At 49.4% G+C, this 23,132-nt stretch overlaps 1 protein-coding gene across 3 annotated transcripts in view; it reads left to right on the forward strand.

The window, feature by feature from the left end:
- Window positions 1–23,132, forward strand: part of LOC146862826 (uncharacterized) — a 354,446-nt gene that overhangs the window by 88,036 nt on the left and 243,278 nt on the right. For 2 of the 3 annotated variants that reach the window (XM_085643304.1, XM_085643305.1), the window contains exons 3-7: window positions 9,260–9,417; window positions 9,510–9,631; window positions 13,893–14,033; window positions 21,950–22,047; window positions 22,153–22,259. In XM_085643304.1, coding sequence (XP_085499430.1) covers window positions 9,260–9,417; window positions 9,510–9,631; window positions 13,893–14,033; window positions 21,950–22,047; window positions 22,153–22,259 — 626 coding nt within the window. The remainder of the gene's footprint in view (window positions 1–9,259; window positions 9,418–9,509; window positions 9,632–13,892; window positions 14,034–21,949; window positions 22,048–22,152; window positions 22,260–23,132) is intronic. The other variant, XM_085643306.1, reaches the window with a different exon arrangement.

A 23,132-nucleotide genomic window follows, 5' to 3' on the forward strand; every position in this document is an offset into this window, starting at 1 on the left:
TCATGAGGTCACAGACCTCTCTGACATTTGCTCATCGGAGGCGTGGCCTTGGGCATTTTTAAATACAATAAAAGTATGGACGTGAGGGCACATTTTACCTGCCTCGTTCTCCTCCAGGCCAAGCGAACCCTTACCCTACACTAGAGAGCACCTCAGGCCCCCGGTGGGGGGCGATCTAGCGGTAGGGAAAGACCGAGAGCAAGGCCCTTCGCTACGATGAGGCCCCAGTTTCCTCAAGAGCCCTGTCTCTGCAGCCTGGGATGCTCTTCTAGACCACTTCCTGCAGATCACCACAAACGATGACCTACCCCCATGTATAGTTCAGTGGCGGCCAGCACGGATCAGGGGGGGTGGGGCAGTGTAAATAAAAAAAGAAAGAAAAAACATACTTCTCGCCACTTCCTCGCTGTGTCTCTCCTGCGTAGTCCCTTGCTCCGGCCTAAACAGGAATAACACCCAGGCTTCCCTAAGCCAAACACAACACTGCAATGAAGTGTTGTGATTGGTCTGAGTGCCTTGGTTCGGTGCTCAGACAGGCAGTGAGGGCTTGGGCATGTTCTCCACCCAGGCTGCAATACAGCCTGAGTGGAGAACATGCAAAGTGCGCATGAATGTTTGACCGGCCCTAGACTGCTGGGGCCGGACAAACATGCGCACTTAGAGTGATTCCACTGCTCCTCACCCTGCTCTGAGAGCAGAGCAGCCCCGCCCTACCTCGCAAAGCTGCAGCAGCAAGACAAAATAAAATGATAATAACATCAAGTAATTACCATTTTATTTTTCCTTTATTTCACAGCTGCAAAGCAGTGGGGCGACGCTCTTCTGCCTGAGCGGAGGAGCCGCCACTGGTATAGTTGCTCAAACAGTGGTTATTGTCCATAAATTAACTCTATCAAAATGTGAAAGGTTAGATTAAGGCACGAAATCACTCCAGTGTAAACCTCTGGGCCAGACAGCGAGTGAAATTCCTGTGGCAGTGACTAGCCCTTGGAACAACATTTTTTGTTTCTCCTATATTTCTCTCTACAATTCCGATGTACTTATTTATTTATTTTTTGGGGTGGAACGCTGCAGGTCACTAAGAATCCAGTCAGTGTCCTTTGATGAAGGAGGACAAGGGGTTGTATATGAGCAAACACCCATATGGTTGTCTGGAATAAGTCTGTCTTGGGAAATGTTCGATACAAATGCCTGCTGTGCAGGAAAGATGTTAATGTATGCAAGAACAATGGTTCTGTCGGGGAATGAACGAAATAACTTAATATGTGCTGAATACACTTTTTCAATTATCAAGGACACACACAAAACCAAAGAAACAGGACAGAATCCAAGTCACTTGATAGAATGATATTAATTAATGTATCTAGAGCACCAGAATATTTACAGGGTAAACCAACCAAAAAACACATTCATAGTGAAACAATTGGTGAAACAGTGATAATTTGCACAAAACACATCACATATAACGAATATGTACAATGGACAATACATAAACATAATCAACAAACAGGGTCCTATTAACGATGCATAAGCCACTTTAGGGTTCAATTTTCTTGCTGCATAAGTGGATTTGCATGAGACACATAGGACATGTAACGTCGACGTTTCGACCCAAAGAAAGTGTGCCAATTAGTACGCATCAAAGAGGGTCTTCATCAGGACAAGCGAGGTTGGGGACCTGGGGAACCGACTTAATGTGAGAAAAATATTTAACTGCAGCTGAGCCTTTGACGGAACAAGTTGTCCATTCACGGACTTGAATACGTGGCGATTGTAGAGACAGCACCACTTTCCCTTCTAAATCATATATCACCGCCTCACAGGAGTTAAATATTTTTCTCACATTTGATGTTGGCCATCTGCATTAGAGACAACAGGAATCCTTTTCCTCATAATTAAGTCGGTTCCCCAGGTCCCCAACCTCGCTTGTCCTGATGAAGACCCTCTTTGATGCGTACTAATTGGCACACTTTCTTTGGGTCGAAACGTCGACGTTACATGTCCTATGTGTCTCATGCAAATCCACTTATGCAGCAAGAAAATTGAACCCTAAAGTGGCTTATGCATCGTTAATAGGACCCTGTTTGTTGATTATGTTTATGTATTGTCCATTGTACATATTCGTTATATGTGATGTGTTTTGTGCAAATTATCACTGTTTCACCAATTGTTTCACTATGAATGTGTTTTTTGGTTGGTTTACCCTGTAAATATTCTGGTGCTCTAGATACATTAATTAATATCATTCTATCAAGTGACTTGGATTCTGTCCTGTTTCTTTGGTTTTGTGTGTGTCCTTGATAATTGAAAAAGTGTATTCAGCACATATTAAGTTATTTCGTTCATTCCCCGACAGAACCATTGTTCTTGCATACACTATTACGCCCAGGTTCTGAGGGTTACTGGGTTGCCCCATTATCGTTAACAGGAAAGATGTTAAAGCATTGGAAGTGGGAGGTAACAGGATGAAGGCAGGGATAGGCGCGTGACTGGCGCTACCAACAGAATCCTTTCATCCGGCTGTGCAGCATTGAATGTAAATCTTCTTCAACACTATAGGATTACTTTGCAAGTATTGCTGGCCTTGATGGTCTTACAGCAAGGTGGCTCGGTGGGTTCACTGGCTCTTCACACCTATGAAATCCTTAGGTAGAGAACTTTTAAAGTGGGTGGTTGTTGTGGGGGGCGTGGCCGAGCCGAGCTGCAAGATGGCCGCCGTGTAACGGGGCTCTGCCGGCCGGACAACTAATCCGTCAGACAATCCGACCTTTGCCTTGCTCTTTGACCATCAAAATACACGGCGGGAAGTGCCCTGGTGCAGGGGATCCTAGCGGTGCCACTGCGGTTGAAATCGGCCTCGTAGATCCGGAGCTACTCGGCCGGGCTGGCCGAGCGGCTTTTGGGCGCCGAGTTGGGCGGAGTCTTCTCCTACGCGAGGCCCTGGTCGAAGGCCGAGATCGTGCAGATGCGAGGCGGCTATCGTGGACCCAACTGAGACGTGGTGAGCCCAGCGACTGGCGCCCGAGCGGCTGCGGTGATTGCCGGCCGTGCTGAGACCTGGCCCCTGTTGGAGAACTGGTGACTGGAGGGGGCCGAGCTGGCGGACTGAATGACTGGGCCTACCCGGCGTGGCTGCGCCCTGATCCGGTGACTGGGCCGATGGGCCTGCTGGAGTGAGGAGTTGGGAGAAGTAAGCCGTGGTGCCCGCTGGGTGGGCCCGATCCCCGCCCGCAGGAGGTGATATCCGGCTACCGGTACCTGCCGACGACCTGCTCTAACCATCGTGTGCCTGCGGGCCGGGGAGACACTGCGCTGGAGAGGCCTACTGGGCGAGTGGCCGGTTAGGCCGCCATTGTTACCCGACTAACGCAGACCCGCGCCCTGAATGGGACGAATGCTGGCCTGGTCTTCCCTACTTGGCGGAGTTCCTCGTGCGGAGGGGGTTCCTGGTGGCCTGCTTGTTGCTTGATACCCCTCACCGCCATTGTTGATAGGTTGCGGACACTCGGGGGGGAACCATGGGGAAATCGGACGCCAAGCAGAGGAAGCTCCCCTTCGAGAAACAGCCTTCCCGCGGCACCATTGCGGTGCCGGAGTCGCAGACGGTGGTCCCTGAAACACAGTTGGACCCAACACCGGACGATGATGTCAAAAGTATGTTCCGTGACCTTAAAGGCTGCCTTAAGGAAATTGACGGAAAACTCGACTCCATGGCCCAACGGCTGGATGGCATGTCGCACAGGGTCGACAAACACGAGGAGCGTATCACGGCGATGGAAGCGAGAATCGCGGACTGCGAGGAGGGCCACGGAGACACCCAGGAGAAGTTGCTGCGAATGGACATGGTCCTGGAGGTGATACGTGGGCGCAACGAAGATTTGGAAGCTCGCTCCCGCCGAAATAATGTACGTATTATTGGGGTTGCCGAATCCACTAACATTGGCAATATGGAACTATTTGTTGAAGGACTGTTCCGTGAACTTTTTGGAGAGGGACTGTCGGCCATGTTCTTGGTTGAACGCGCACATCGCACGCTGGGGCCGCGACCGGTGCCGGGGGCTCCGCCGCGGCCAATCCTGGCCCGGGTTCTTAACTACCGGGACAGAGATACCATCCTGCGGTTGGCACGTGAAAAGGGGGCACTAACTTTCCAAAACATGGCTATCTCCTTGTTTCCGGATTTTACGCAGGCTGTGCAGGCCGCCCGGCGCGAATTCATACCGGCCAAGAAAATCTTCCAGAAGGTGGGGACTAAGTATGCCATGCTGTACCCGGCCAGGCTGCGGATCCATCATAAAGGGAAGCCCATGGTATTCACTACGGCGGCAGACGCGATCAAGTTTGCGAGACAGACGGAACGTTCGCAACGTGAGAAGAGAGATGACCATGAGAATCCGCCGATGGGACAGCTAAGTGACATTGAATAACATGATACAAAGACACGCGCGCCCTCTGCCCAACACTGAGTGTTCCTGAGACCTGCAAGGGGTGATGGGTCCGCCCCTGAGACTGGGCTGTTCATGCACGATTAACGCTACTGGCACCGTGCGGAAACCTGTGATGAGAAGCATGCAGGGACTTCCAGGCTGTACCTTGAGATACTGATTCAAATGCTAGGCGGAGATGTCCGGCCACCCGGTCGTTGATAGACTGGGGAGTGAGCCGGTGACCCCACGCCCCTGTGGGATGATTCCCGAGACACTATTGAAAGACAATTCCAGTTGGGGGGGTGGTGGGGGGGGATGCTATCTCAACCTGATTGGGGGGTTGGAGTGGGTGGGGGGGGTTTGGGGTTATTGTTGGTTGGTTCTACATCACTACACTTTCGGGCTACACCACTACATGACGATGCGGTCCAGACACGGGCAGACTTATTGTGGTTGCGGACTCATAGGACGGGAGGGCGGGGTACCTGCGGGTGGGCCCTTCTTCTGGGTCCCTCGGTGACCACACGCCTCCATGAGAAATGCACGCACAGGCCGCCCTGACCGCATTGCGCTGCCTTACCTGGAATATCCGTGGTCTTAACGACCACCGCAAAATACGCTTGACCCATGCACATTTGACGCGACACCACATCGATATATGTTTCCTACAGGAAACCCACTTGACTCGTGCCGCCGGGGACAAGCTCAGACATGCACGATGGGGAGAGGTACACACATCGGGTTGCTCCAACTACTCCCGTGGAGTGGCCATTCTTATCCGTAAAGGCCTTCCCTGGCAGACGTTCAAGGTGCAAGCTGATTCGGATAGGCGATACATCATATTACTCGGACAGCTCTTTCATATGCCGATCACTTTGATTAATGTGTATGGCCCCAACTCTGATGACCCTGTTTTTTTCCGGAATGTCTGGCACCTGGCGCAATCCCTGGGTGGGGGTGCTTGCTTGTGGGGTGGAGATTTCAATGCTGTACTTTCACTGGAGCTGGATAGGGAGGGGGTGGCACGCACACATCATCCGCTAGCGGCTGGCCTCATCCGTGGCCTTATGACAGATTACACTCTATTAGACACATGGCGCGTGCTGCACCCCGCGGTTCGAGAAGGCACCTGCTTCACCCCGCACAGAGGTGCCTGGTCCCGCTTGGACTACTGGCTATTAACCCCGCAGGTGCATGCATGGGTCTCCGCAGTCACTCACGGGGCACGCACCCTCTCTGATCATTCTCCTGTCGAACTAACTCTGAATGTCCCCAAACCATACATCACACCCTTCACGTGGCGGCTACCACCACATGCCCTGACAGATCAGGTGTTTCGGGAAGAGATTCATCAGCAAATACTTGACTATTTTGAGCTGAATGAGGGATCTGTCGCTTCCCTAGGCACGCTGTGGGATGCCTTTAAAGTGGTGATAAGAGGCCACTGCATAGCGGGGCAGGCCAGGGTCCTAAAGACTATCAGGTGTTCGCTAGGCAAATTAGAGGATCGCCTGCATTCCTTGGAGGTGCAATACTGCTCGGACCCCTCGACGGCCACTTTGGCCGAAACTCGCACAACGCTCACTGAATATCAGGAGGAGGCTGACAGGGAACTTAAGTTCCTGACTAAGCATGCTGTGGCCCGTAGATATGGTGAGGGGGATCGCCCGGGTAGAACGCTCGCCCTGCTCCTGCGCGCTCAAAGACCATCTCCCTTCATTTCCTCAGTGATGACACAGGGAGGGGACACCGTACGCACTCCCCCTGAAATCCTGGATACATTTCGGACCTTCTACAAAGACCTCTACAGGTCGCGGGTGGCCCGCACGCCGGTGGAACTTGCTGAATATTTGGATACTGTACAGCTTATCTGGTTCAATGCGCATCAGCAAGGCTATTTCGATCGGCCTTTTGAGGCTGATGATGTGCGGGAGGCCATAGGCTCATTGGCGGCCGGAAAGGCGCCGGGCCCGGATGGACTGCCGGCGCAGTTCTACAAGGAGTACGCAGATCTCCTGGTCCCCCGGCTGTTGGCGATGTATGCGGAGGCGTTCGAGTCGGGTGTGCTCCCTGGGTCGCTTAGAGAGGCTGTCATCATCACCCTCCTGAAACCGGACAAGGATAGCCAACAATGCGACTCCTATCGGCCACTGTCATTAATTAACACTGACGCAAAGATTTTTGCGAAAATGCTGGCCACTCGGCTACAGCCGGTGCTGCCCATCATGATCCGTCCGGACCAGTCTGGCTTTGTGCCGGGCAGATCGACCTCTCACAACCTCCGTACCCTCTTTGGGGTACTACACTATTTGGCCCCACATGTTAAGGCTGCGGCGGTGCTATTGGACGCCACCAAAGCGTTCGACTCCCTGGAATGGGGGTTCCTGTTTCCGCTGCTGCAGCGCATGGGTGTGAGTGCAGCCTTCATTAGCTACATTAGACTGCTTTATACTGGCATCACTGCTAGGGTGAGAGTTAACGGGCTCGTCTCGGCACCCTTTGCAATTCAGAGGGGTACCAGGCAGGGATGTCCCCTATCGCCTCTGCTTTTTGCTATCGCCACGGAGCCTCTGGCTGCTCGCATCAGGCAGCATCACGCGGCTAGGGGCATTGGGTTCTCGTCGAGGGCATTGACGATATCACTATATGCTGATGATATCACGTTATATGTCACTGATCCCCAGACGAACCTCTCCCCTCTGACGGGAGAACTGATGCATTATGGTCAATTATCGGGGGTGAATATAAATTGGGAGAAGTCGGTAATTATGCCCCTGACGTCCGGGACTCCCCGCTTTACTCCGGATTGCCCGCTGAAATGGGCCACTGGCCCGGTGCGATACTTGGGGATTTGGATTAGCACGGATAAACAGCAAATATGGACGGAGAATTATGGACGGGTGATGAATTGGGTGGAAGAGAGGGTCGACCGCTGGAAGCACTTGCCCCTTTCGCTGGCTGGCAGAATTGCGGTGGCCAAAATGGTGATCCTGCCCAAACTCCTCTACCTGTTTGGGAATATTCCTCTACCCCTGACTGCACATTTTTTGCGGCGGCTACGCTCGCAGATGGTGGAGCTTGCCTGGGGGGGTAAGCAACCGAGGGTGGCATGGGAGACCCTGACTCTCCCACAGCGACAGGGAGGCTTGGCAGCGCCGGACCTCTCCTTATATGCTTACTGTGCACAGGCTCAATTCCTGCATTACTGGGCGCATCCCACACCGTTTCAACCACATGTGGCGATAGAGACGGACAGAGTAGCACCGCTGCCGCTGACTGTGGCACTTTACGTGCCACACACCCGGAGAAGCGCGGACATAGACCCGGTACACGCACTCAGGTGGGCATGGGATGGGCTGCGGCGGAGGGCCGGACTTGACCTTCTTTATTCACCTTCTGTGCCCCTGCGCGGGAATCCGATGTGGCCGCCGCTGCGCAGCATGCAGACCGGGGAGCGCGCTGAAGAGCTGGGTCTCCGCACTGGGGGCGATTTGTTTCCGGGAGACACCTTCCTAACTCCGGAGCAGATGTGTAATGCAGAGGCCCCGACGATGCTGGACACGCTTCTTTACTATCAGCTCCGTCACTCGTGCCGGAGGTTGTCTCCTACATTCCCGGCGCCGCCGCCGGCCCTGCTTGCCTTGGAAAATGTACTAGCTGTGGAGTCCGGGCGCAAACTTATATCCCGCTTGTATGTGCAAATGCAGACTTGTCACCCCGTGGTTCTTCCTGCGGCGCGGGGCATGTGGGGGGCGGAGTTGGGTACGGATATTTCGGAACAACATTGGGACTTGTGCTGTAAGAATCTTGAGATTTTGTCCCCAAACTACAGGCTGCGCCTGATCCACTTCAAATATATACACATGACCTACCGTACCCCTAGTCGACTGCACCGAATGGGTTTAAGAGACACGGATGAATGTTGGCGCTGCTACACTCATGGCGCCACCTTTTTGCATATGGCATGGAACTGCCCTACATTGTCGGCATTCTGGGAAAGGGTAGTAGAGATTATATGCGAACTCACTGGCCTACAGATCCCGTGCACCCCGCAGGTTACGCTGCTTGGTATTTTGCACATGATTAAGCCCAAACACCGCAAGCTGCCAGCGATGCTATTGTTACTAGCTAGAAGACAAGTTGCGATGCACTGGGGAGTTGCTACGTCACCTAGCATTCGAGCGTGGGTCACGAGCGCAGTCTATTGTCAGACACAACTTGCCCTGTACTGGGAGCTTATGCCGCTGCGTTCCCGACCTAAGGACATTTGGGGGCCTTTCACACAATGGTTGGAGCAAGCTACACTGCAGGCGCTGTGACCCGATACTATTCCCTAAGGCGGACGCAAGATGGGGATGACCGTATTTCTCAGGGGGACTATTTTGGGTGCTGCACTGGTTTGCGATGCCGCATGCGGGCGGGATGGGACGATCGGCTCCTGTATGCCACGCACTTGATAGTGTAGCACTGAGTTCGTGTGATGGTACCCAAATTGTGCTGAGCTGCTCGATGTGGAGGCGTATCGTCATTGCTTGTCATATGTACACGATAGTGAGTGATGTTGTTTTAAGTTTGTTTTTGAAAACTGCAAATAAAAAGAATTAAAAAAAAAAAAAAAAAGTGGGTGGTTGTAACACCTGTCACGCATAGTATCAAGAAATGGCAAAAACTGAAGCAAGCGCTATGTTTAAAAACAAGTCATTATTAATAATGTTCTAAGACACCCATCAGGGTGCGTGCACTATCACTTGGAGGCGAATAGAGAGGAGTATTGAAAATAAAAGAAAACCTCTGAATGACAGCCGTTTTCTGGTGTTGTTTTTCTTCCTTAGGTGGCAAGAAGTGATCGAACTCTGTGCTGTTTCTACAGACCCGCCATCTAGGCGAACTGACAGTAACGACTCTCTTGTATACAACAGGGAGAAGGCGCGCCTCGTGGTCGGTGGCAGGGTCCTCTGCAGATGGAGGGTGGATGGCTTCTATTATGCAGGTGAGGAGCTTTTGGTGGGACAGTGTATTTGTAATTGAGGTGAGCTCTGATATACAGATCAGTGACCCTTTGCTTTTCGTTGTTCTTCCCAGGTCAGGTAATGCAGCACGTGGACAGGCAGCGCGCCTTGGTCTGCTTTGACATGGGCATCCTGCAAAACACGGAGAGACACTTCCTGATCACAGAGGCCGAGGCTTCTTCGAACTCCTCAAAGGCAAGCGGTCCTTTCATTCAGTCTGTTTACAGAACACATTCACATTTACAAACAGCACAATAGTACCTAGGCGTGTTGTAATGGTATTCACTCTGGATCTCCCCAATGGACATCCCAGTTGATCGATTGAAAATGATTTTGACCAGATGCAGTGGCGCCTGCATCTGGGCTTGTAGACATCTACTGCAGTCCTATGGAGAGAATCCCGGCTCACTGCCGTTGCCTGTTCGCAATTGTGATTTGTGTCTACGAATATTTTTGGCTGTAATGATTTTGAAGCCCAAGCGCCGTATTACAGTGAGTGCCCCGGGGGTCAACGGGCATTTGTGCCCGCTTTGCACACTCTCGGGGCACTTTAGTATTACAGAAGGGCGGCCCCTTCTGTAATACCGATAGCGTTGGCGCACATAAAGCGCCAGTGCTATATGCAGGGGGGCGTTCCCTCATTTTCATGGGGGCATGTCCAATGCGAATGAGGGAATCCCTTTGACTCTGCGCTCGCGCCATATTACAGACACAGACGCAGAGACAAAAACGCCCTCAGGAGGTGTACTGACAGTGCACCATTTAAAAGGTGACACATTGTCAGTGCACCTCTTGAGAGCTTCCCTCTGCAGGGAGCAAAGGGTGTCCAATGGACCACCCAGACATCCCCTTGCAGGCAGGTGCAGTCATTGACTGCACCAACCTGAAAGGGAATCTCAAAACCCCTTTCAAAGTGCAGGCGGATGCTGCCTGCACAGTGAAAACACGGAGCTGCTGTAAAGCAGCTGCTCCGGTTTTCACCTGAATGCGCTGCCCCCAGGGCAGCATGAGTTTGTGACTGCCCTTGGGGCTGCACATTTATGGTAATCGAGCGCATTTTCACTGTATGCGCCTGGCACACCTTTTTATAGGTGCACCCGGCACAAACAATGAAAATGCGCTTTTACCATAATACGACCCTAGTAGTTTTTCTATGTCTTTTTTCTGCTGGGCACCAAAATCCCCATATCCAAAGGCCCCTATGTGACCACTAGATTGAATTAAAAACATTTGCATCTCATGAACTTCAAATTCCACCATGTTGGATATGAACAAAATGATTCTTGAATTGTTTATACATCTGTATGTATGATTTTTTCAAATGAAGAACCCTGAAATGCTGAAGTTTTGCCTTGTGCTAAGCAAAACAATGCTAAGTGATACAAACGATCAGCTCAGCGAACCCCAGCCAGGCCGCCGACAACCTCTCGAAGTGGATCAGCAAATGCGCAGACGAAGTCGCCCCTCTGAGGACCCCGCACAGCAGACCCGGCAATAAGAGAGCCCCATGGTTCACCGACGAACTCAAGAGCTCCAAGAAGAACTGCCGAGCCCTCGAGAAAGCCTGGAGAAAGGAACCCACGCCGGACAACAGGACCACCCTCAAGCTCGCCACCCAGAAACACCACCAATTGATCCGCACCGCCAAGAAAACTGCATTCAAGAACCGACTGGACAACAACCCACACAACTGCAAGGAACTCTTCAACATCGTGAAAGAGCTCTCCAACCCCAACGCCGGAAACAACGACATCACCCCATCGCAAGACCTCTGCAACTCCCTCGCCTCCTACTTCCACAACAAGATCGCGGACATACACAACAGCTTCAGCACTCAACCGATGCACGCCACGACCGCAGCAACGCCACCCACCACCACCCTCCGCGCCTGGACCCCGGTCAACACCGAAGACACCGTCCACATGATGAACTCCGTCCACTCCGGATCTCCGACCGACCCCTGCCCTCACCACGTCTTCAACAAAGCCGACGCTGTCATCGCACCCCACCTGCGGGACATCATCAACACCTCATTCGACACCGCCACCTTCCCCGAGAGCTGGAAGCACGCCGAACTCAGCGCTCTACTCAAGAAACCTACAGCAGACCCCACCGAACTCAAGAATTACCGCCCCATCTCTCTACTCCCGTTTCCAGCCAAAGTCATCGAAAAGACCGTCAACAAACAGCTGGCCGCCTTCCTCGAGACGAACGGATCCCTCGACCCATCGCAGTCCGGAGTCCGTGCCAACCACAGCACCGAGACCGCCCTCATCGCCGCCACTGACGACATCCGAGCCCTGATGGACAACGGAGAAACAGCGGCCCTCATCCTCCTAGACCTCTCTGCGGCTTTCGACACGGTCTGCCACCGCACCCTAGTGCAGCGCCTCAGCAACGTCGGAATCCAGGAGAAGGCACTGGAATGGATCGTCTCCTTCCTCGACGGAAGAACACAAAGAGTCCGCCTACCACCGTAGAAGTCAGAGGCCACCGAAGTCATCTGCGGCGTCCCTCAAGGATCCTCGCTGAGCCCTACTCTCTTCAACGTCTACATGAGCCCCCTCGCGGCCATCGCACGCCAACACAACCTCAACATAATCTCCTACGCCGACGACACCCAGCTGATCCTCTCCCTGACCAACGACCCCGCCGCCGCCAGAGCCAACCTGCACGAAGGGATGAGAGAGGTAGCAGAGTGGATGACGACGAGCCGCCTGAAACTGAACTCAGATAAGACGGAGGTCCTCATCCTGGGCTCCTCGCCCTCCGCCTGGGACGACTCCTGGTGGCCCCCCGCCCTGGGCACCGCACCCAAACCGACGGACCACGCACGCAACCTGGGTTTCATCCTGGACTCCTCCCTCTCCATGACCAGGCAAGTCAACGCCGTCTCCTCGTCGTGCTTCAACATCCTGCGCATGCTTCGGAAGATATTCTGGTGGATCCCCACAGAGACCAGGAAGACCGTCACCCAGGCCCTCGTCACCAGCCAACTGGACTACGGCAACGCACTCTACGCCGGAACCACCGCCAAGATCCAGAAGAGACTCCAGCGCATCCAGAACGCCTCAGCCAGACTCATCCTCGACATCCCACGACACAGCCACATCTCCGGACACCTAAGAGACCTGCACTGGCTCCCGGTCAACAAGAGAATCACCTTCCGCCTCCTTACCCACGCACACAAAGCTCTCCACGATCAAGGCCCGAGCTACCTCAACAACCGCATCAACTTCTACGCTCCCAAACGCCACCTCCGATCTGCCAGCCACGCCCTCGCCGCCGTCCCACGCATCCGCAGAGCCACTACAGGAGGAAGGTCCTTCTCCTACCTGGCCGCCAAGACCTGGAACTCCCTCCCGGCCGACCTGCGCCTGACCCAAGACCACCTCTCCTTCAGGAAGAAGCTCAAGACCTGGCTGTTCGAGCAGTAGCGGCACCCCAACCCCCCCAGCGCCTTGAGACCCCACGGGTAGGTAGTGCGCTCTATAAATGTCTTGATTGATTGATTGATTAATTGATACCCTTCACTCACAACCACTTGTGTCTTATTAATAGGTGTTTCTCATTTTGTTGTTTTTAGATGGTTATGCTGTATGTTGCTATTCATCTAGATTTTTGCAAGGGTTATTTTATACTTATATATGAATCTGTAGCCTGTGTAAAGCCCATGCATTTACTGAAGATTTTTGAATGTTTTATTTGTTTATACCGTGCTTTTATGATTGCTGTTGCAAATCGAATAAAGAAATCTGACTGAATGATACCATTGGACAACTTTCTTCAGCCAATGGATTATCGCCCTCACAGATGCAGCGTGTAACAGCGCCGTGTCGCAAGACCTGAGGTAGTGCATGCAAAGTGTCCACAAAGGGTGAAAACAGCACCCCAGAAACGTTTTAAGGCATGGGCAAGAGGTCACCTGGGAAAGTGAATTTTCTCCCTATTTCATTCATGCCAATCCTATTTCTCTTATCGAAACCTCTCTCCCTCTGCTCTGATCTGTCTCTCTCCCCATAGTCATTTTAAGGATATAGGATTATAAGCATTATAGAGGTCCCAAGCAAGATATATCTCAACTGTTTTTGTGTGACCCTATTAACTTTTAACGTATAATGATATTTACAATCATTGGCGATAGTCCACGTAAAGAAATTTGAAGTGTCTAAACAAAAGGGTTCCCGTTGTTTACTTACTGAACATTTATGCATGGAACGGGACATACAAAAACAGCAGATTTGTGCCACATACCGAGGGCATTGTCCCAAATGTAAAATAAATCATGTGTGCTCTAGTGCATAAAATATATTTACAAATTAGAGAAATGAGTACCCAGTAACTAAAAAAATTCTCAAAATTGAATATAAAAAGGTTGGTTTAATTAAATGTATATTTTGAAATGTGCAGTGTTATTATGTAATACTACTTACCATAGCACTGGTCCTCCTTCAAGGTGGGGAAGCATGTGCTCCTGAAAACCAGGCCTGTGAACGGCATGCCGATCATTAGGTATGTGCCGGCCATCCTCACCTTCCAAAAGCCCAAAAAGAAGCCGTCCAAAATCTTAACCGTGACCACCTACAGAGAAAAGCAGGTACGATTCTATGAAAGCCTGACACATTCGTTTGATGAAATATTTTGAGATGTGTTACAAGCACAGAATCGACGTACAATGAATATTGATATCCTTATGCCATTAGGTGTTCAACATGCTGTTGAAGACATACATTATATATTTTTTTCCTGCTAACTTGTGTTTATACTTCGTATTTAAATCCTTACACTCATTAGGCCTGTCATTAAACAAGACCTTTTGATTTTACTAAAATTGCATGTGTGATGTATTGTCAGCCAGCCCTCTTCATCCGTTGGTCTTCTACTGTGCCATCCACATTTTTCTTCGGCCCACTGCAGCATGGGTCAGCTCACTTCAGCCATTGGCTTTTTTACCTGTAAGTAATGGCATTCCGCTCTTTCACAAAAAGCTCATCCACAAACAACGTAGTTCCCTTCAGTACCAGGCACTACTATGACAATGTGTGCTTTTTGAGACCAAAATTACGTTTGCATTCAGCCATGTTTTTTTATTAGATTAATGAGTGACCAGCAGCTTCCTCAACAATAACGTTTTGCAAAAACCATAACAAAATAAGCTTGGATAAAGCTGAAATGCTGGCAGACAGACAGATATATTAGCTTTTTTCAACAGTGCTTAATTTGACCCAGTGCTCAGCAATGGCACTTATTTCTCAACACCGGCACTTACGAAAGTCCACCACATGGTGGAGCTGTCTGTCTAATTTTGACATGAGCACAACAACATTTGTTTAAGAATTCAATATTCTTAATAATATAAGATATATATATATATATATATATATATAATATTTTTAATAATAGGGGCGAGGATGTGGTCTCACGGCTAGACTGCCAACTTTGGAGCTGGTAATCCAAGGTTCGAGCCTCGGGGTCAACTCCACATCTTGTGATTCTGGGCAAATCAAGTAATCTTCCCATGCCTACCAAAAAATTTATGTGTCCTTATGTAACGTAACTGGTGCTCATGGAAAGCACTCCAATAACTTTGGGTCGAGTTTGCGCGATATAAATGTGCAAACAAAATATTTATATATATACACTAAATATGAATAATACCTGCTGCCTCACTTTTTTTTAAAGCTTTGTATGGCCATAAATATTCGGAATTGTCACACTTGTAGGCATGTGAAGTCTAGTAGTTGTGCTAGTACTGCCTTTGGCAGTACTGGCAGGGGCAACAGGTGTTGCAAGCTGCAATGGCCTCCTGAGATGGGCCCTGACACTTACTTTTTTTTTTATTTGACAAATTAAGCTCTGTTTCTAAGTGCTTGTTTTTTAAAATGTACATGCTTAGGGGCTTTGTAAACTTCATATTTGGCAAGACTGGAAAAATGTGCGACACTTTTATGTAAGAAGAATGTTAGTAATGTGTAATTACTCACATTCTTAAATTCTTAAAATGATTACGTAAAAACATAAGGAAGATTACATTGAAACACATAGAAGAAGGCAACCTAATTGCTACAAGCCCACAGGTGTTTGTGAAAGAAATCATGATAATGAACTAATCTGATTGTTTCCTTCCACAAAAGTTACCTGTAACCTGCACGCAGAAAATCAGTAACTTCTCTAACACAATTCATGCTGTTATACAGGCAAATGTGGACTGCAATTGTAGGTAAATCGAGCTATTAAGGGGCAGGGCATTGCCTTTATAAGTCAAGGAAGGCTGGGCCAGAGATAGTCACAAGTAAGACATTAGCTTGACCTGTTACTGACTGTGCAACACCGCCGCTACCAACGCTTGAGAGCTACCCACCTTTTGTGCAATCTCATGATCTCCTTACAGGCAGCTCTGTTTATGACCCTATGATAATCCAGTACACTGCTAAAAGTTGGTATGGTTGTGCATATATGGCACGGATTAGATATTGATAAAAAAACTACAGGGGCAGCACCATGCTGATGCAGCCGCCTCACACTCTCAGGGGTCAGTACCGGGGCCACGATGATGTAAAAATCATAAATGATGCAGTAAGGACAGTTTATAGTTTTGTTTTGAGATCTGCCTGTGAAACAGGATAGGGAAGGCCTTATACCCAAAGAACAACAGTGAAAAGCGACAACTAATTTACAAAATGCCAGGAAACTGAGCTGTAATGTGCAATGACATTTAACAATGTTATGTTATGCGTATTTGTATAGTGCACAACTACAGGGGTATCTTGGTGCTGAAGCAGGAGTTGTATGAGCCGAACCAAGGTCAAGCTAGGAGAAGAGCCAGGTTTTAAGTTTCTTGCAGAATTCAAGCACTGATGAGATGGCTCTGATGTGCAGGGGAAGGTAGTTCCAGGCTTTAGGAGCGAGGTAGGACAAGGCACGACCACTGGATCAGGTGCTGCAAATGCTGGGAATGGGGAAGTAGGAGTCCAGCTGAGCAGAGGTGCCTGGTAGGTTTGTGGAAGTTTATGCAGTTGTAGAGTGTAAGAAATTGGGTTACTGATTGAGGAGGGTGATACCCTACTCAAACCAAAACCACAATCCTTGTCAGGGTGAAGTCACAAGCAATCCCTAAATTAACCTGTGCTCAACCCTCTGGTTGCTTGGCACAAAGTGGTCAGCTGTCACTTAGAGGTAATGTGTAAAGTATTTATGCAGCACTTCAAACTGTAATAAAGTGAAAACACAACACAAGAAAAGTCACACACCAATTTAGAAAACCATATTAAATGTTAATAAATACTCAAGACCATAACAGCAAACATCCAATCTGTAGAAGTAGAGATATACAGTTTTAAAGATTTAACTGAAAATAGCGCCAAAGAGCACAGAGTGCCAACTGTAGTTTTCTGGGTGTGCCAGATTGGGACAAAGTCACAAGTTTAGGTCAACTGCTGTGGAGCGTGTGCCTACTATAGGTACCCGCTTTGGCCTGCTGAACACAGTACCTTTATCCTGGTTGTGAAGTGATGCGGACTCCCGTGTTGAGGACCAGTCACGCAGCAGAGACGATGCGAGGTCCGGTGCAGGAGATTCATCACGCAGCTGCAGTTCCAGGGAGCTGCGAAGTGCAAGGCGATGTCCTTGTGTCGAGATGCATCGCGCAGCAGCAGTACCGATGGGTTGTGTTGGGCAAAGCAATGTCCTTGCAAGGAGATGGGTCGACTCCGATGGCGCTGCAATGGGCAACGAGAAGCCCTTGCATCAGGGAAGTCCACTCAGCAGTGTTGGTTCCGAGGGCGATGCGTCGAGCAGCAAAGGTGATGCGCCGATTTGACAGTAGATGCACTGCACCATGGAGGAGATGCATCGGTTCTGCTGGATCCACAGCTGGGCTGGCAGAGCATCTTCAGGCCTACTTCCAAGGGCCCAGGACTAGGGGGGTGGCAACACTTGGGAGGGCAGGACTCACGGATGCTGGATTACAGGTTGTTGAAAGCCTGTTATGTCACTGAGGCTTCTGATCAGGAGGCCAGTCAACTAGCCCTTGGAGTTACTCTGGGGTTCTGGGTTTAGCGTTACAGGTCCAGTTCTTCTCACCCAGGCAAGAGGGCAGTAGGACAGCAGTCTTTCAGCGCAGCAGTCCAGCAGAGAGGCAGCTCTTTCAGCAGCACAGCAGTCCTTCTTCCTGACAGATTTAACAGGTCTACAGGCTGGGGAGAGTGCACAAGATCTTTGTCAGGCTCTTAACAGCTCTGTTCTGTGTCAGTACTTTACGAATGAGACCCGTTATGAAGCGTAGCTTCTCTGATCCCAGCTGGCTCTTATCTGTATCATGCTGACCTCAGCTTTTAGGGATACAGGTCTCTTGAGAATTCAATTGCATTCTATATAGACCTCTCCTTCTTTGTGATCTGAAATCAGTATGTTTCAATTTCCACTCTGCAATAAAAGTATCAGAAATCGGGACAGTGATTGGCCTCGAGTAGCACTCGCAGCCCTCATAGACTCCACGGCCGACTTTAGAGCCATCATGGCCCGCAGCGAGTCGGCAGCCCTAATTCTCTTTGACCTGTCAGTGACCTTCGATACACTCTCCCACCATCTCCTCATCCAAAGATTCCACCACATCGGCATCTACGGCAACGCCTTCAAGCTACTATTCTCTTTTCTCACTGGACGCACGCAAAGAATCCGCCTCCCACATACATCTCCGACCCCAAGAGCATCATCTGCGGCATACACCAGCGCTCCTCACTCAGCCCCACACTTTTCAATGACTACATAACTTTGCAGGCTCCCATAGCACAAAACCTCAGGTTCAACATCATCTCCTACGCCGATGACACACAACTTATAATTTCCTTCACCAAAGACACAGACATCACCAGAGCAAACTTCCGGAACACCATGACAGCCTTCACCGACTGGATGAGGGCCAACTGCCTCAAACTCAACACTGACAAAAGTGAAGCTCTGTTCGGAAGACCCCCCTCACCGTGGGATGACTCCTCGTGGCCCTCCTCCCCTGGACCACCACCCACGCCCGCAACCTCGGTATCATCCTTGACAGTGAACTAACAATGAGACGACAGGTCAACTCGATTGCCTCCACCTGCTTCAACACCCTCAGAATGCTCCGCAAAGTCTTTATATGGATCCCAAACGACACCAGAAGAACCGTCACACAAGCCCTCATCACTAGTAGAGTCGACTACGGGAACGCTCTCTACGCCGGAACCACCACCCTTCTCCTCAAGCAACTCCAAACAATCCAGAACCTAGCAGAAACAATCATCCTGGACCTACCCAGACAATCCCAGATCACCCCCCACCTCCGTAGCCTGCACTAGCTCCCCGTCAAGGAGAGATGCCACTTCAAGCTACTCATGCACGCCTACAAAACCCTCCACAACATGGGACCAGATTACCTGAACAACCGCCTGACCTTCCACAAGCTCACCAGACACCTGTGGTCCGACCCCCTGGCTCTGGCCTCCATTCCATGATTCCATCGTACCTGAGCAGAGGAAATTCCTTCTCCCACCCCGCTGTCAAAGCCTGGAACGACCTCCCCATCCACCTGCGAACCTCCACCCCCTCACCGAATTCAGGAGCGGCCTCAAGACCTGGCTGTTCGAATAGCCCCACCAATGCAGCACCTGGATACCCCTCGGGGTGATTAGCGCGCTCTACAAATAATGATTGATTGATTGAGTAAGCTTCCTAGATTGTGCCATCAGGGATAGTACCTCACAGGGTTTCATCCCTTTATTTCAGGGCCCTATTTGACACCCACTGTGAGTGTTATTGCTGGGAGACCCCACACCTAGTTGGCTAGCGAGGGGCATACCAAGCGCCCCAAGATGAGACCCTGGGGGTTTGAGACTTCTCTGTCTGTCAGGCAAATTTTAGCAGGAGGGGGAGACGACCCTGATATGATATTATGCACGGAGGCGCAGCCGCAGATCACCCTCACTGGTAGTGGATTGTGCCGCTCCTACTAGATAAGCCACACTCACACCGGGTGCTGGTGCTGCTCGGTGACTGCTGAGTCGGTAAGCTACCACTGTCTGACTCCGGCAATTGCTTTATGTTCAACCAGAGCGGCTCTACTGGGCAGTGGCAGACAGGCAGTTCCCTACTGACATAACTGCTGATTGCTGGATGTGGCCTTCCAGCTTGGTGCGATGTAAGGGAGACGCCAGTTTCTCTCTACCGGCAGCGATGGCCATCTTGGATTGAAAAGATCATCACAATTGGATCTCCAGGTACCGCCATCTTTATTGTTTACACTATGTGCGTGGTGAGTCAACATCAGTATGCAGTGCAGTGACACCTGGTGGAACAACTATGCTTATTCCGTGATCCTGCACACCACCCCCATTGCTGCCAATACATACAGATAGTGAAGGGAAAATGGCGTGAAGACAGCCATTATCCTCTGAGGAACTGACCAGAACCAAGGATAAAAAGAAACAACTGAAGCAAGCAGAACAAGAAATTACATCCGTAATGCTAGGTACCTCATGCAAGAGCTGCAAGGTATTAAAACCTTTATTTCATCGGTGGAGAGAGCCTGCAGGGATGTTGTCTGTGAACAGTGGCAATGCGGCAAACTAAGTGGTTTTATTTATTTTACATTCCCTATCCCTTTGTTTGTCACTTTTACCCCCTTAACCCATCCCAACGCCCCAGCCACCGCACTTCCCTGCACGGGCCACTACTGTCTGTGAATTTAAAAATATGAGGGAAGAAATGTCAACGTTTAGACAGCAACTCAACTCTACTGAAAAAGATCTGGAAGCTAAAGTGTTCGAATCTCTAGTTGCAGTTTGCAAATCTGATCTCTCAGACTGAAGGTAACAGTCCTCGAAAACATGGGGGTCATGATAAGGTATGCCTGCATGGTCTGCTGGAAACGAACAAGGAGGAGAACCCACAAATCTTCCTACCACAATTATCACAATTTCTACCAAAGCTGCTTGAGGTTAACTTCCCGGTACTTTTGAGTTTGAAAGAACCCATAGATTGCATCATAGACAACAAACAGACGCAACACATCCAAGGTCGATAAGTATGTGCTTTGGGTGCCACCAGCATGCTAGATTGGTAGGACATTCTTACGGACCCTACGATTACAAAGGAGAGAAACTCTCTTTTGGTGCAGACTTTTCATACAATACTACAAGAAGTTCCATCCCTTACGTCCTACTCCAAGGCAAAATGGGTTGGAATATGGCCTCCTAGACACTGCGGTAATGTTGGTGATGGTGGATGGGAGGACCTGCCAATTTTATAGCCGTCAAGATCTGGTAACATTTCTGGATTCCTTTGAGGGCTCCCAAATGGATACAGCCCCACTGCACCAATGGCTCGAAATTCCACCGAAACCCTCCAACCATACCTGCTGTACATGCTACTGATCCGACTGCAAGTCATTAACCAGCGGCGCATGTATTCTCTTCACGAGATAAAGCAGGTTATTACGAATCCCTGAGAGACAGGAGCATTACTCCACATAATATGAGTACTCCCTGATCCCCAAACACATATGTGGGGAAGACATGCTTACTATTATATTGTCTGAGTAATAGGTCCCTACGCTTTTGAAGTAGCAGCAGTAGTGACTCCCGGATAGCACCTAAAGTCACTTACCCTTATGAAGGTTTTGGTACCAGCTATTGCAGAGGTCTCCCATTAGCTTCCTTGACTCCTTCCTACTGTTGCAAGAGACTTCCCTTTAAATTATCTACCTGACAAAAACATTAAACTGCAATCTCTACCACGTCCTTCCTCCACAGTCATGTCATCACTTGTTGTACTCTCTGGTGGAATATCAATTTGCATAGGACGAAGTCCCTGTCTATCTGGGGCGTTAGCGTAAATGGTCTTAAGAGCTATGTTAAGAGGAAAAGGTCCAAATGGATGTTGTCCTACTTGAGTAGAGTCGCCTTTTCCAGACCGAAGTGGAGAAACTACGGTGTGAATAGGTAGGGTCCATGATAGCAGCTTCAGCCCCAGACACCCCAGAAGATCAGTGATCAGCACCCGCTTCAACGCTTTATTAGAAGTGCGTGCCATGACCCTACACTCACTGAAACTCTTCCATATCAGGGCTCCAAGATATGGCGTGAACCGCAAGGCCCTTATGTCTTTGCAAGAGTACGCACCCAAGGCAATACTTACGTCATCGGCCCAATTTATGCCCCATACAATGCAAAAAAGAGATTTCTTAACTGGACTCAACTCAGTGCTGACAGGACTATAAGATTTAAAAATAGTGATTGGAAGGGATTGAAACCTCCCGCGGATCAGGTTCTAGCACCGGAAGCCACCAGCTCAAATTAAGCACTGTTTCTCATGATCTCATACTGTCTCTTGCAACCTCCTACTATAGCTCTGTAGAATTTTATCAACTGGTGTACTATACACACGCTTTTTGTATTTTATCTGTCTATAAAACATGCGCAAACAAGAAAAAGTATCTGAAATTCTCCCGATGTACAATTGCATGTATTTTGTGTGCAGCTGCGTGTGAGTGCAAGCGACATTGTCACGATCACCGAAAGCAAATACAACTTCATCCTGAAGCACCTGGCAAGAGCTCAGAAGGAGAACCATGAAATGTAAGTAGCTGCCAATCATATCTTCCCCGCACAGTCACCCACGACAATGTGCTTTGAGTTATCTGGATAATAACACCCAGGTACATTGTGTGTTTTCGTTGGCAGTATGTATGGACCAGAAGCGTATTTCCCCAGACCCAGGGCCATCACCCCAGAGACTCCTGTACCCCGTGACCCGGCCAGCCCAGAAGATTCTGGCACGAATTCTCCAAGTAAGCACGATTATGCCAGTGCTGACACAAAAGGCAGTCGAGAAGCAAATGTCCAAAATCTGAAATATAAACTGAAAGCAATTATACATCCCTTCATTCCAGGAGCATGGATTTTTTGTGAGGATTACATTTTTTTTATTCGTAATATCAGAGGCGTCTCTTGAGGGTCATAACAGTTTAGAGTTTAGCCAACTGGGTGTCCCTCTTGGCCTTTGAACCCGTGGCCTTGAGGAAATACAATAACAGCTGCTGCACTAAACTTACCTTAATGTTATGTCGTATTTATTTTGGAGCAGAAACACATAACTTGTTTATAAATATATTTATACTTGAAAAAATAGATTGTCCTGGTTTCAATGTTTTTGCTTTTCTTAAATGTAAATCTCAGCAACTTTTTCCAGTTTTATTGCTTTTAACTTTGTATATAACCATTTTATTTTAATTGTAGTGCCTTCCATTTTGTAAGCTGTCGTACTGATTGAATCAGAAAGATATGTCAGAAGAGGACAGGAAGTGTACTCTATACATGGGATAAAGTAACTCCTGCTGTACATTATAATGATATGCATGTCACCGAGGATTGTTTCAAATCTTTGCTTTATAGCCTAAAATGTAAAAACTATCTAATATAAAAAAAAAATCTAAGGGATGAAACACATCAGTGGTTATGCTATATTATTTCCTTTTGGTATCTTATTTTCTCATCACGTTTACTTAGTGCTCTGTATCAAATAGATCTAGTGACGTTCGTCCCTGCGTCAGCCTTTTGCATTTTAGGGAGAGTCAGTAGCATTAAGCCTCAGGGAAAGCTATTCCCAATGGAATTCCCAGTATTCCCAATGGGAGCGGGGTAACTATTGTCAATTATAAGAA

The sequence above is a fragment of the Triturus cristatus genome, chromosome 2_2 (assembly GCF_964204655.1).
Source record: "Triturus cristatus chromosome 2_2, aTriCri1.1, whole genome shotgun sequence".
In the NCBI taxonomy this organism is placed as follows: domain Eukaryota; kingdom Metazoa; phylum Chordata; class Amphibia; order Caudata; family Salamandridae; genus Triturus; species Triturus cristatus.